This window comes from Aspergillus heteromorphus (genome assembly GCF_003184545.1).
Source record: "Aspergillus heteromorphus CBS 117.55 chromosome Unknown BO70scaffold_15, whole genome shotgun sequence".
Lineage (NCBI taxonomy): Eukaryota > Fungi > Ascomycota > Eurotiomycetes > Eurotiales > Aspergillaceae > Aspergillus > Aspergillus heteromorphus.
The window spans coordinates 342,892-357,468 of NW_020290420.1; the positions used below are offsets into that span (position 1 = coordinate 342,892).

Here is a 14,577-nt window from a genome sequence, read left to right on the forward strand (position 1 = left end):
AGGCCGGGAGTGTCGAGGCCTGACTCACCGTTACTCACGCCATCGAGGGGCAGCTGATCGTGATTCCCGGCGGCCGAACAGTCGGCGGGGCCCAACGATGGCCCGGCCAGGCACGCGGGCGGAGATCGCGGTAGTTGCTGCTCACTCGCTGGGTTGCGGTTGAGGGTTGGCGGTTGAGGGCTGAAGGCGCGGTTCGAGTCCCTCCGCGGTGACACGGTCCCGGCCCGTAGCACTTAAGGTCTCGTCACCCTCTTGGCTGATGGCGGGAGTCGAGCTTCCGGGCTGGCGGTGTGTTTGTTCGTCGTGCCCATCGGGTTGATCATGGCGAGTAGAGCCCGGATGGGTGGCGCACAGGGAGGGGTAGACAACGCGTTGCAAGAAGGTACATGTAATGGATCGTCGGATCAACCACCACGGCAAAAGCCAGAGCAATCAATTGAATGGCCATTGCAGCGGGAGATTAAAAGGGGAGGAGTCGACACCCGCTGCCTGTAGCCGTGAGACTACTGTAGAGATCATGCCACCCGTCCACCCTCCACCCCTCCAGTCCAGTCCAGTCCAGCTTCGAAGGCCGCCAAACCCCGCTGACGTCACTGTCGTCGTGACCGCCCACCCTCTGACTGACTCAGTCCTTAGTCAGGCACCCCTGATGTGCGCCCATTTTTACCTAAGGCACCAAAGGCCCCCTTGACTCGTCGCCAAAACAAAGGCAAAACAAAGAAAGGGCAAGTGGGAGTGCAGAGGTATTCTCTTCTGCGTCTCTTATGCCGCTCAGCGAAGACCGATAAGGAAGAATTGCAGGAATTGCAGATACACAGCATCAGGGCCAATGTTCAGGGACAAACATAACACAGTAGCAAACCCCATCGCCTAGGGCCATCCTGAGTGGTTATAAGCTTAAGCTTCGAATCAAGGAGAGCTCCTGTACATTGTCTCACAGGACCCTTTTACTCTGCACAACATACTTGCAGGGTAGTCGTTACACCAGAAATGCTGCAGTGCTTATTCTGGTCATCAGATGGCCTGGACAGGATCCCTCCACAACCTCCAGGCATCCCACTGTTTCACAAAGCTAGAGGATATATATTTGCATGGCCCCGAGTTTAAGCTAGTAAGTATGGTTATGTTATGAAGTGACGGAGATGTCCATCGATGAGGAGCAGACTCTGGGGGTTCTTTGAGAAAATAAAAATAGGAATAAGGATAAATATCCTTCGACGACTGCAATCCAATCTTACCATCGAGCAGCTCTTCGAGATATATGTCGGCAGGAAAATGGGCTGAAACTCGGGGAAGTCAGACTCGGTAGTTGGTAAGCGCTATCAACAATCCTGGGTCAAGGTACGGAGTATAAAGCTCCACTCCCAATCTGCATACTCAGATACACGGCGGTAGATTATTAGTACACCGAAGTAAGAATATGCAGTCCATGAAGAACTGATGCCGACGGCTCATTTGGGCCGAATGCAAGTGGGGACAGCCAGGACCCTTCGATTGATTGCGGAGTGGCGGAGCACGACTAGATAGAAGTACGCCTTACGCCGCAAAGTTCCCCGGGCTGTGCTCCTCCTCCTCCCATCCCTCTCCCTCCCTCCTCTCGAATTCTAATAGCTGCGTATACGAACGCCAAGTGGGTACTTTATTGTCACGATATTCCAAGCTATCCTCCATGAGTTTAGACGATGAGGCTGAAGTGCTCCCTTTCGCCTACCCCGGTTTTGGCCCCCCGATCGTCAAACACTGGTTGATTTTGGCCCTCCTGCCCCCCGAGGGACCATTTCCACCCCGAGCTGCCCCGGGATTTAATCAATGGTGCACCACCTATGCCTTTCTGCTGGATTTCATGGCTAACTGTATTCGAGTATCATGTTTTCATAATATGACCTGTCTTTGGCCCCGAGGAAACGGCTCGACGAGAAAAAGAAAGTTGGGCGTTAACAATGCTGGGATAGACTTAATGTACTACAACAACAATGCCGGGCTATCAGTCGTCGTACACAGCGACGGTGGCCTCCAGCTGTGGAACCGCGGTCCTGCCGAGATTGCTTGGAGTAAGCACTGGGCACAAGGCTGGCTTGGCTTGACACTCAGCCGCAGGCTATCAACGTCCTGACTCGGAACAACCGAACCTGGATGCATGTTTTGAATCATATCAGGTCTCTCTCCAACGATTGCGCTGCTCTGGCCGAGCTCTACCTGACATTTGGGGCAGTAAAGAATAAATGCCAGTCTACCTGGTTGACTGTTTGGGCAAGATGGACAGAGACAGCCGAAAGAAGTGGGCACTGGTCGTGGGGGCGAAAGCGACAAGGGCGCCCCGTTGTAAAGCCTGGTCCCCTGATGCCCCATTAGAATGCCGGAACGCGTTGGTTCTCCATCTTCTGCCCATGGTTCCTCGCTGACAGCTTTCTGAAACAGTGCCCTGACTAGGATTGGAGCAGCTGTCTCGTCTCCTTTTGTGTCGCGGATGTCCTGGACTTTTGCGTCTACAAACGCTCTGACGATGGCTAAGCACAACGCCCTGATGGATCTGTTTGATGCCGATACGAAGGAACAATTCAAGAACACTGCCGATCGGGAAAGTCTTCCGTTGAAGCGCGCTTGGGGGACCATAGCTATGCGACTTAGCAGGACGATCATCCTGCGCAACCGCCCCCAATCTCACTTTAGAACACGAGAGGCTTCCGTGCGTTGGACTTCGGTCTACTCCGCCCCTGAACGATGCAACCTCGAGATTTTCCTTAGGGATTGACTCGCTACGGGTGGCAGTGCGAGAATCTAGATGAAGTTGACTGGCTGGAGTTTTAAAAACACGCGGAACTTGTTGGTTTGGGGGCCAGCAATCCATCCAGTTTAAAAAGGCTGGAGGCATCGACTGAGATGAGCAGACCACAGGGACCTTGACTTTTCTTTCCGTCGTTCTTTTGTGTCCACACGGACAGTCACTCTTTTCGTCCTGTTGCAAGGGCAGTCACTCATTACTTCGGCCCAACTAAATACCTTCTTTATCTTATACGACTAAGCTACCAGCCAACATGGTTAATCTTCTCCAACGTGGAGTGGCCACCGGCCTTTTGGCCTCCCTTTTTGTCCAGCAGGGTCTTTCTCTGGACCTAGAAGCCATCAACCCGTATGCATCAAGCACGACGACTCAGGTGAAGATTGCAGGGTCCGCTGCCGAGAGTACAACTTCAGATTACTCCTCCATCGATCTTCAGAGCAGCCACTCGTTCTACTGGGGTGGTGAGTAACAGCAACTAGTCTGGGCGAAATGGAAAGCTAACCCATATGAAACAGCCAGCAGCGGCAGTGGATATACCCTGGGCAACCTTACTGTCGACAAGTCTGGCGACAACGAGAGCCTTCTTGCGATGGAGTATTTCACTGATTTACTCACGAACGTTACATGTACCAACTCGAGCATGACCCTTGGATTCTCGGACTCCGACGCATACTCTTATGCGAAGAGCTCATGGTCTTGGGTTAATGGCGCCAATAACCGCACTTTTGTCGTCGTGGCCGGTGCTGGCCAGTGTGGATGGAACACCGATCGTCTTCCTTTCATCATTTCGGCCGCCAGCTTCCGTGACGATACTACTGCGGCAAGACTAACCGGCAACGCATCCACCTGGGATAGTGTCTTGGGCGCTTTCGAGCTCACACTTGGCCCAGCCCCAAGCGACATGGAAATTTCCATCACTAAGCGAGGCACTGAGAGCAAAACTATTAGCTTCGATCACTCTTTGCCCAGCACGTCAGTGAAGGTGCTTTCGGAAGATAGTCTCGACCTGAGCGTCGAATGCAAAGACTGCGAGACCAAGGGGTCGTTCGACTTCGTGTTCACCTACAAGGTGGACATCTCTTGGTCCGACCTTTTCTCGAGTGACAAGAAACTTGGGACTGCCAACTTCAAGATCACTCCCAAGGACGTCTCTATGGACATCACCCCGACACTGGATCTGAGCGGAAACTTGACCAAGTCCTATTCGAAAGAGGCCGAGCTTGTCTCGATTCCCCTTGACGGGGTCAGCATCAAGGATCTTCTTGACATCGGCCCTTCCCTTGTGTTCGCGGTGGGTGCCAGCGCTGGTCCCGTTAACGGCGACGCTACCATCGGTTACGGCCTTTCTTTCGACATTTCCAACGATGCCACGGCTGAGCTTGATATCGTGGCCGAGAAGGCCACAGCCTCCGGCTGGAGCCCGACTGTAACCACCACCGGTGTCACGCTCGATGCCGAGATTGATGCCACTGTTGAGGTTTACCTGAAGGCATCCCTCGAGCTGTCCCTCTCGATTCTCAGTAAGTCTAACTCTCCTGAGCCTCGGTAGCGCTGCTGACTCGAAATAGAGTGGGGATATGAGGCAGGGATCTACCTCAAGCCTTACGTCGGAGCCGACTTCTCCATCGAAGCTTGTAAGTGAACCTAGACTTTTGCGTGTATCATCTGCTGATATCATGTAGCCACCAGCAGCGTCTGCGAGAAGGAGAACAAGGACTACCACTACGCTATCGGAGTGCAGCCCTCCGCTGGGCTCACCCTCGATGCCGATGTGGCGAAGGAGAGCGACCAGGCGAACCCGATCGCCGACGTGACCATTGCAGTAAGTTGGCATTTTCAAACGATCATCCGCTCCAGCAATCTGACCTTTTAAAGTCCCTCACCAAGTCGATGTCGTCAACCTGCTTCGGCTTCGGTAGTATCACAACCAAAACGACCACATCCGAGAAGACCTCTACCACCGAGAGCAAATCCACCTCCACGGACAAGACCACTGATACCAAGACTACCGATACCAAGTCAACCGACACCAAGTCCACCTCGACCGAGTCGAAGACCAGCTCCAGCTCGACCAAGTCCCACCCCAGCAGCGCCTCTGCGAGCGCCACTGCCCACTCTTCCAGCCACTCTCACTCTCACTCCGCGTCGGCGTCGGCGTCGGCGTCCAGCAAGGCCAAGAGCAGCACCTCCGTGACTGCCACCTCCCACGCGGAGACCACGACGAAGGACTCCTGCTCGAGCCAGGTCACCCCCAGCTCCTCCGCCACCTACAGCGTGCACAACCACGCTCGCGGCTACAGAAACCACGGCCGGATCTAAGTTGTCCCTTTACCAGAAGATACGAGGTACTGATAACTGCCTTAATACCTATACCAGACTCTGTACATGTTATGATGTTTCATTCTTATTCGCCGTGTTAATCATGCGGCGGAACCGTACCAATTCTTTTTTTTACCATTGCAAATAGATTAGTGGACTGGCATGTATTGATTTGACAATTTCGCGGCGAACGGACATGCGAGTCTACAATTTGAGGTTGGAAGGTGGCTTTCTGAATTACGAGTTATTTGATGTATATAATGTAGATGTAGTTGTGTGGAAAGAGACATTACTTTTACGATGATGTGCTAGCTCTGTACGATTTCCTATAGGCCTATGGATGTTAAGAAGCGTAGTACACCATCAAAGGCACTCACTCAATTTCCTGGTTGTCTACATTGACTGTCAGATTCTGGGCGATCTGGCTGGTTGGTACCTGGAATCTGCTCTATCGCGCGGGCGGGGTGCTGAGGCTGCATGCGTGCATCTGCCGAGCAAACCACAGCAGAGATATTGTTACTAGCTACAGCACCAGGTACCAGCCATCCGCGAATCTCATAGTACGACATGGCTGAGTTTTGCAGACGCAACTAGATAGACTTCCTTTCCGGGTGGCTGTCAGCAATGCTGGAATCCAAGCTGCAGACTGAACCCAATCCGGCTTACCATCAATGATCACCCAATTTCCCAAACAAGCATTAGAGAAAATCGGAAAGAAACCACAGCCTAGTACTATGCCATCCATATAGGGCGGGCCAGATCACGTGCGATGCCGGCGGCTGGGCCCCCAATCTCCGATCTCCAGCTCCGCCTCATCTTGCTTGCCTCATCTCCTCCCGTCCGACTGCACCGCCAGCAAGGAACGGAGCAGTACCATCACCCCGCGCAATGGCGTCCCATCAACTGGCCATTGCAAAGGCCTCGTTCTCAGCAGGCCTGCTGCGCCCGGACCCGACGTCTGTTCCGCGCGACGAGATCACGGCGTTCCACACCTCCCTCGACCGGGTGCTGTCGCAATGCTCCCCGGCCAACGTCCAGGTTTGAACCGTCGCGTCCTGCCTCTCGCACCCCTGAAATACTAAAACTTGTCTCTTTCCGCGCCGCGTAGACCTGCAAATCATGGCTCCTTGAGTACGTCGTCTCGTCGTCTAACCGGGTCGGCGGGTGGGCGAAGTACCTAGTGACGTTGTCGGGGTCATTCTCCGACAATAATGGGGGGGGAGGGAATCAGCAGCGACCGTCGGGGAAGCGGAAACGTCTCCATATTCTCTACCTGCTGAACGATGTCTTTCACCATACGAAATACCACATGAATACGAGCGCCGCGTTCCCTACGCTGAGCGGCTCGTTGCAGCCGCACGTCGTCGAGTTGCTGGGCTACGCTGCGTCCTACGATCGTGAGAAGCACCCGAAACACCATCGTCGGCTGGACGAGCTGCTCGATATCTGGGACGAGAATGGATATTATGGGAGCGACTATGTGAACAAGCTGCGGGAGGTGGTGAAGACCTCGTCGGTGTCTGGGCCGGTCAAGACGTCGCTGAGCGTGGAGGAGAGTAATGTTCAGCTTTTGGGCTCGGGAGCGACCCAACGTCCCTCCGGCAAGGATGTTCCGTACAACATGCCGGCTACGCACGGGGACTCTTCGACGCCGTTTTTCGACCTGCCCGCGGGGAATCTCGTCCCGCATATCATTCCGGATTCGACCGTGCCGCTGCGGACCGATTCGATCAAACCGTTGCAGTTCCTGGCGGGACCGGCGGATGAGAGTCTGGTCGTGGCGCTGAAGAAGTTTCTCAAAGATGTGGATCGGATATATGGACCGCAGGGAGAGCCGGAGCATGAGGATGACGAGGTCGTTGACATCGATGACTTGGGCCAGATAGTGATCCGGGACGCGGATGGCGAGGTGGTCGAGGGCGAAACGTACTACGGCTGGTCGCGGTCGTTCTGCCAGCAGATGCGAAAGAGAAACAACAAGCGGAACTCGCATAGTCGCAGTCGCAGTCGCAGTCGCAGTCGCAGTCGCAGCCGCGGCTCCTTCAAGCGCAGACGGTACAGCGACAGCGAGGGCTCGCGATCACGAAGTCGATCGCCGCGGAGATCGGGCCGGTATGATTCCCGATCACGCAGCGCATCGTGGAAGAGATCCTCATCCAAGCCTCGCGAACGATCGGCATCCTATTCACCCCGTCCACCGGCGCATCGAGCCGTCCCTCCTCCCCCTCCTCCCGCAGAGTACCATCATCCACTACCCCCCACCCAGCATCACCACCAACAAAATCCTCCATACGGAAATACAGCCCCTCCCCCGCCGCCTCCAGTAGGATATCACCCTCCGCCACCACCACCGCTCCCATTTCCCCCGGGGAGTAGCGGTGTCCCACCCGGCTTTCCCCCGGGAATGCCCCCAGCTCCTCCCCCTCCGCCGCCAAACTACCAGGGCACGTGGCCTCCGCCGCCTCCGCCGATGCCGGGCTTTGGGCCGCCATCAGGGCACCATGCGCCGCCCCGTCACACTTTCCGCCGCCGTACGGACAGGGCCAGTACCCGCAGCAGATGCCGCCGGGGTCGTTCCATTTTCCTCCGCCTCACTCCGGGGGACCGCCTGGACCGCCTGGACCGCCTCAGGGGGGAAGAGGATGGGGGTACGGGAATGACCGTGGATGGCGGTGACTGATGGATGCGAATTAGACTGTACTTATATTGACCTGACCTGATCTGGCACTGAATAATGAACGATTACAATGAGCGAGCACAAGCACAATTAGATATCAAAAAGTAACTATACACCACATCAAAACCAAACACCATTAAACATCAAACCATCAAACCAAATCAACCAACCAACCCAAACTGAACCAACCAGTCCTTCCTTCCTACATCCACCAACAAACCCCCCTCATCCTTTCATCCTTCTTACCATGATCGCAATACTTACAACCTCCCAACCCGACCGGAAGAAGAGGAAGAAGGCGTAGCAGCCGCCACAGACACTCTGCCATGCACGGCACTCGCACCCGCACTCGCACTTGCACTCGCACTTGCAGCAGCCGCACTCTTACTCTTCTCCTTCTCCTCATCCGCCTTGACCTTGAGCGCTTCATCGTAGGGCTGACACTTGCCTTTGAAGGTTTCAACGGTGGTTGATTTCTGTTTTCACGTTAGTTGCATTCTTCTTCTTCTTCTTTTTCCCCCCTTGTTGGTAATGGTGTTGGTATTGGGTTGGAGCTGTGGGTGGGATGGGATATCCGAATGAATAGATTGATGATGGGATTGCGAATGAGAATGAACAAAAAGAAAAGAAGGGGGGGAAAAAAAAGGAAAAAATATACATACCCCAGGAGCCCCCTCACAACACATCACCTGCTGAAGACAATCATCCGTGGACGCGGAGTCATCCATTCCGGTACCTGTTGTGTTCACAATCACAATCACATATTAGCATCACATCTTGGTATCCGATATCCTATCATATCACATATCTCCCCATCCTCAAGCATCCCTAACCACCCCGTAAATATCCCCTCCCCCCAAAATCAATCCTCAAAAACAAAAAAAAAAAAAAAGAAAAGAAAAGAAAACTTACAATCCAAAGCAAGCACACTCGAAACCGCCACGCCCGAAAGCCACGGTACCAGACTGCCCAACTCGCCCGTAACATCGTCCGCGACGCCATCGAGCGACTCGCAGCACTGTTTCGACGGCCGGACGGACGGACATGTTGCGTTGTTACCGCCCTTACCACCGCTGAGGCTGTCCGGGTTGGGAAGCGGGGGAGGGGCGAAGTTGAGGGAGTTGAGGAGGGTGGCGTCTGTTGTTTGGCCTTCTGGGGTGGTTTCTTGACGGGGGGAGAAGGGGGTTCTTTTGTTTATGTTTAGGTTTGTGTTGGAGTTGAGGTTGGTGTTGGTGTTTGTGGTGGATGAGGAGAGAGGGATGGCGAGGATGGAAGGTGTGAGGGAGAGGGTGAGGAAGAGGATGTGGGGGAGCATTTTGGTTGTTTTTTTTCGTTATTATTGTTGTTGTTGGTATTCTTGTTGGATAGACGGTTGCAGTTGCGGTTAGGATTGTGATTGAGGTTGAGGTTGAGGTTGAGTTTGAGGTTTGGACTTGAACAGAAGATTGATTGAGGATGAAGCTAAAGGAAAGTAGATCCTGAGACGAACAAACCAACAAAAGAAAAGAAAAGAAAAGAAAAGGAAGAGAGAACGAAAGAAAAAACAGGGCTAGCCACCTCCCTACCCAAAATCCAGTCCTGGTTCCCTTCCATCCATCCCTGTTTACATCCCATCCCCCCTTCTACACGAATCGCGTCTCACTCACCCCCAGGAACAAAACATATTCAGATTCCACCCTGTTATGCTATGCAATGTTATTTTCGCCAGACTCCACGCGAATATATCTTCCACCCAATCCTGAGACGAGTGCGAGAATCATACTTTGCGGTGGAATGGACGGGGGGGGGAGTGCCGGAATGTAGATATATGTGGTTAGTAGTATGTTGATATGAGGATGGATAGTATGTACAATATATATTCAAGACCACGTTCACATCCACGTCCACGAACGGGATGGATGTAGCAGAGCTAGATTACCTAACCTAGCCTAACCTACAAATATGCAATGCAGGGCAGTGCAGGTCTCGAACACTCAAACAGACAGGAAGATGCGCGATGCGCTCTCAAGAGTCCGACTCCGCATGCACTAGAGTGAGAACTACCAGTCCTTGCTCCGGTAAGACATGGTAGGTAGGAGGCCATGCAAGGGGTGAGTGAGGCCATGGTCCAGTCTACACTCTACACCGGCCAGCTGTAAAGATTACCCGTCGATATGACCGTCGAAGCCAACCTTTCAAGTCCGCTCAAATGAATATGCATCTCGTCAAAGCATGAGCATCGCATCGCATCGCATCACATCATGTTCATCGATTATATACAAAGGACCGGCCCGATAAGAATAATAATACAACAGCAGAAAAGAAAAAGAGAAGCGTCAGCTACAGTAAGTCTTCAACTTCAACTTCAACGGCCACTAGGGCCGACGTCTAGATTGAGATGGGCTGTCCAATAGCAGAGCACGGCATAGCACAGCATAGCACAGCAGCACAGCACTAACATGGACCAGCCGCATCAGACATACATAGGAAAAGGAGTGACGAGGGTCGGGAACTAACAAACCAGGCATGGGCAGAGCTTTCGAGACACGACGCGACGCATCAGAACGTCTCGCCACGCCACGCCATCTCGCCCAGCCATGAACCACCAAACCAAGCAAGTCCGATATCCTCGGCGATGATAAGGCGAGATCAAAAACGTCTTGTCAGCGCGGTCATGACTGGACAGAGACCTATGATGTCGACTGATAATCGAGAGTTCAATATTCGAGGTATCAAACAAAGGAAGAAGAAAGAAAAAAAAAGAAAACCAAAAATCACTAGGGTTTCACGAAGCCTCGGCTGGGGAAGTCGCCCTTTCTATGTGTATCGCTTCGCCATCGCTTGGAAATCAGAGCGCGCTCGCATGCAATCGCAACGCCGGGAGACATTGAGGCGTGACCCCGTTGACAAATTCATATCACCAACTCCTCTCCGTAAAACGTAACTCGTATACGCCATCCCCTATGCCCGGATGAGTGACAGGACCTTCTCCGGCTGCTCACTCACCCGAGATGTGCTTCCTCAAAAGGACGACTGAGACGAGTTCGTGCTGGACTGGCGTCTGCCAGCTTCCGAGATATCATGGGCTCCAACGGCACTGGTCGGACCGGAAGCCTGGCGGGCCATAAAGCCGCTGGTTGAGGTGCCGCTGTTGCCGCTGGTCTGGCTGCTGCGACTGCTGTGAGTAGCATGACCTCCCTTGTCGTCGTCCAGGTCGACAAAACCTGCCATCCGACGTTGGGTGTATTCCAGCATGACCCGGCTGTAGTCCTCCACGGACGAGGGAGGCTCGAGAGACCGGTTAAACTGGACAGAGGGCTCCCCAGGAGGTCGACAACCTTCTCCAGTGCTAGGGGGCATGGAACGAAGCTTCTCTTCATGCATAACAGAAGTCATATTGCACACTCGTGTTCTAGAGGAAAGCGTCAGCTTAGTTCAACCAGGTACCAGTGATCCGCTAGCCATGTACGGGACTGCATGATAATGTCGTTCTCGTAGGAAGGCGTGGTCGTCGCCGCCGTGGTCGTGGTACTGGCCTTGGTTTCAAGGAGCCATGTCTCCATCCGTGGCCCTGTCAAACCAGCTCCAGACACTACACGCGAGCTCAGGCACGAGGGGATTGTTTCTATCGACCATGAGACAGTAGGCATCCGGCACTCACCTTTTCTCAGAAGATCAGCAGCAGACAAGCAAAAGTCGGATAGTAGCTAGAGGCAGGGTGGAGAGCTGGACGGGACAGGTGGAATGGTCAAAGTAGATGAAAACACGGGAGACAAGGTGCGATACCCCAAGTAGGACTAGTACGGTGATCTAGGTCAAGAGATAGATTTGGTACACAGAAGCTTGGTCGATAATCAGTTTTAAAACGGAGTGCTATAATGTTGGGGTCACCCGCGAGATAAATGGTCTGGCGAAACCGATATGAGATCACAGTACGGATAAGGCCAGCAATGCAGTAGTGAGTAGTGAGTGACAGCGCGACCTGTCCAGCTGGGTAACAGACTCGATCTGCCCATGGCCCACGGAGCAGAGAGTCCACGGCGTTGTGTGTCTGGGGGCCCTCATAGGGCGGGCATGACATCATGGCCCGTCGCAGGGCTCCATCGGCATCCTAGGGCCATGCGGAAGGTCAATAATCATTTCCCTCTGCCCCCCTGCTCGGCGCCAGCGTTATCCTTCACCATCGGTGCAGCGGCGGCGACGGTGAGTAGTCCTAGTCCGCCTACATCAGAGGATGATCGGAAATAACCGTACTCCACTGGCTCACGGAGCGGCGTGCCCCCCCGGATGGCCCACGGTCCACCATCCACCGGAGCAGGATGAGGTCACTGATGGAATGCGACTGGCGCACAGCAAATCTTATGGCGTCTGAGATCGGCAGACGAATTTACTGGAGCGCACCGTCCCTGCAGATCGACACTCTGGTAGCGAGGGTCTGGATGCGGTCGGCCAGGCGACCTGGCGAACAAGGGCATGAAGCTTCGTCCGTTGACAGCGGGTTGGAATGCGACAGCTATTTTTTTGGGGGGGGAGGAGGGTTGAGGGAGCTACTAAGACAGTGACAGTGTATGACCTGGAACGCGATGTGTCATGGATGAACCTAAAACCGAAGGGGACGCTAAGTTGGGACTATGCAAGAGCCGAGTTAGCGTCGAGGGGATCGTCTGTGTGTGCAGGAGCCAAGAGGCAGACAGACATCCTTTGCAGCAGTGCGACACAACAGCAACAACAGCAACAGCAGCAGCAGACCAGACCCATCGGCCCTCGTCGACCGCTGGAGACGAATCCCAACCCGTTAAGGATCTCGCCGATCTTGGACAAGAGGAGGTGGGGAGACACGGAGGACCACAGAACCCAAGAAGCCCCGAACGGTGGGAAGGATCCATGCTGGCGGGTGCAGGAGCCTCCCCGGTTACTCGAACGGGGAGGCGAGGATGGATGGATGATGATGCTGGCCGAACGACGATGAATTCATCCCCGCCAGCGCCCCCGATCATTGGTCCGCGCCGGGCGGTGGGCCCCATCGGAACCATGGCCCGAACGGGAAGGCACAGTGCCTGAGGCCGGCAGCTGACGTCAGGGGGGCCGCAGCCACCGAGTCATCGTCGCCGCCGCAACCCACCCGTTCTGACTAGCCTAACACTTATATCAATTCTCATCCTCCCCTGCCCCCTTTTCTCTCCGGGAAGCTATATCCTGTCCTGGTCATAGGCCCTCGGCTGCTTACCTCCCTCCCATTCCAAAGGACCCTAGTTGGACGCTAGGTCCTGAGGTATCCATCCGGTGACCCAGACTTCCAGTACTCCAGTCTCCACCACTTCATTCAAAGTACATCATTGAGTCCCAGCAGTCAGGGAGATACCCAGTAGATAGATACTCGATAGCACCCCAGCACCCCAGCACCCCAGTGGATTCCGACAAGTCCATATCTACCATGTACTATGACAGAGTAGATACCTAGCCTGGTGACTAATCCACGTGCGCAATAACTAACTATCAATCACTGCAAGCACACAGCTATCATAAAGCCAGATCCATCGTGCGAACTCCACCTCGGCAATGCATGCTACAGCCTATTACAGGGCAACTTCTGAGCTTCTGAGCTTCTGAAGCTTCTCGGTCCAGTACCGATCGGGTCCCATGCGCTCCATATTTCAGACACGGGAATCCTCAAGTAATCATAATAATGGACAGGGCCACCCAACCTCCTCTCTGTCTCGGGCGAAGAGCTCGTAGCCTAGCCCAATGACGACCACACTCCCAAGTCATCAGAAAGGCTGTATCGGGTGGACCAATACGGAGTACGGGGCTGAAACATTCGCATCCGTGTGCAGAAGTACGGGAAGACTGCATCTAGCGGGAATCGGAATGGACTTTCCCCGTCCAGACCAGGAAGGCATGAGCGTGACTGACGCACATATAAGGCTCGCAGGGAGTGTGCTATTAGGCCATGGCCATCCATTGAGCCGTGCTTTCTTTCTGGGGCAGAAAACATCCCAGTACGCAACCAATCGAATAGAGAACAGGCACATACTGTTAGAAGTTAGCATAATGAGGATGAGTGCCCAGGCTAGAGCACCCATGGTCGGGTTGCGGAATGCCACAAAATGGAGACATTCCCGCCGCCCCAGGCCCCATTGCGGAAGAATGTTCCATGGAGGCAGTAGGAGAAGATAGCAGATAGCTTTTCTGACCGTCTGACCTGACGGAGCGGTTGTAGTCTCCAGGCGCCGGAGCAAATTTGAGCTTGATGATCAGGAAGGCGACGTTCTCCACTGTCCAAGCGACAGCGACAGCGCAAGCAAGCATCACTGGCCCGTTGTAGCGGTGCGAAAAGAAAGGGGAAAAAAAAAAAAAACAAAAAAAGAAAAAGTCCCCCCGAGGCGGCTGGCGAAAAGACAGCAGTACTAGTATGTTTCGCATGATATCACATCGTCTCGGCGCGGTGTCCGCGCGGTTGCCGTGGCCGGGTAAGTAAAAATCAAGCTATGGAACTACATCGAAGGTCGATATCTGATCATCCTTGGGGCGAGCCTGAGTTGTCAGGTGTTGAGGCGTGCGCCGATGACGGGTCGCTCCCTTAACGTCATAATACCAGGGATCGTGGAACCCATGATGATATCCGCACAACATAGCAAGGGCTGGTCAGGAAGTCAGGAAGTCTAGAATCCTGCACGGTAGTCAGATCATGACGATGGACGCAAGAAAGAAAGAAATTGAATGATCCCCGTCAATCAATCAATCAATCAATCAATCAATCAATATTATGACCGCACCGGCGCCGCCTCATACGTCGCCACTGACAACAACCAACCCCCTC

The 14,577-nt window shown here is 53.9% G+C and overlaps 5 protein-coding genes across 5 annotated transcripts; 2 read left to right on the forward strand and 3 right to left on the reverse strand.

Moving 5' to 3' along the window:
* The first annotated feature begins 2,894 nt into the window (after nt 1-2,894).
* On the forward strand, nt 2,895-5,176 carry BO70DRAFT_52151 (uncharacterized protein). Its single transcript, XM_025548512.1, has 5 exons — nt 2,895-3,243; nt 3,298-4,302; nt 4,351-4,416; nt 4,465-4,604; nt 4,658-5,176. The coding sequence occupies exons 1-5, from the start codon at nt 3,036-3,038 to the stop codon at nt 5,099-5,101; spliced, it is 1,863 nt and encodes a 620-aa protein (XP_025398671.1). The 5' UTR covers nt 2,895-3,035; the 3' UTR covers nt 5,102-5,176.
* A 768-nt stretch (nt 5,177-5,944) lies between these two features.
* Nucleotides 5,945-7,841, forward strand: BO70DRAFT_380245 (RNA polymerase II-binding domain-containing protein). The gene is made up of 2 exons (XM_025545398.1): nt 5,945-6,139; nt 6,210-7,841. Exons 1-2 carry the CDS (start codon nt 5,990-5,992, stop codon nt 7,779-7,781), a joined length of 1,722 nt encoding a protein of 573 aa, XP_025398672.1. The 5' UTR covers nt 5,945-5,989; the 3' UTR covers nt 7,782-7,841.
* A 123-nt stretch (nt 7,842-7,964) lies between these two features.
* Nucleotides 7,965-9,093, reverse strand: BO70DRAFT_380246 (uncharacterized protein; the record flags this gene model as incomplete). The annotated part of the gene is made up of 3 exons (XM_025545399.1): nt 7,965-8,254; nt 8,441-8,514; nt 8,691-9,093. 3 exons carry the CDS (start codon nt 9,091-9,093, stop codon nt 8,039-8,041), a joined length of 693 nt encoding a protein of 230 aa, XP_025398673.1. The 3' UTR covers nt 7,965-8,038.
* Nucleotides 9,094-10,778: 1,685 nt separating this feature from the next.
* On the reverse strand, nt 10,779-11,117 carry BO70DRAFT_293132 (uncharacterized protein; the record flags this gene model as incomplete). Its single annotated transcript, XM_025539427.1, has 1 exon — nt 10,779-11,117. One exon carries the CDS (start codon nt 11,115-11,117, stop codon nt 10,779-10,781), a length of 339 nt encoding a protein of 112 aa, XP_025398674.1.
* A 957-nt stretch (nt 11,118-12,074) lies between these two features.
* On the reverse strand, nt 12,075-12,940 carry BO70DRAFT_52461 (uncharacterized protein). Its single transcript, XM_025548513.1, has one exon. It carries the CDS (start codon nt 12,788-12,790, stop codon nt 12,308-12,310), a length of 483 nt encoding a protein of 160 aa, XP_025398675.1. The 5' UTR covers nt 12,791-12,940; the 3' UTR covers nt 12,075-12,307.
* Nucleotides 12,941-14,577: the final 1,637 nt, after the last annotated feature.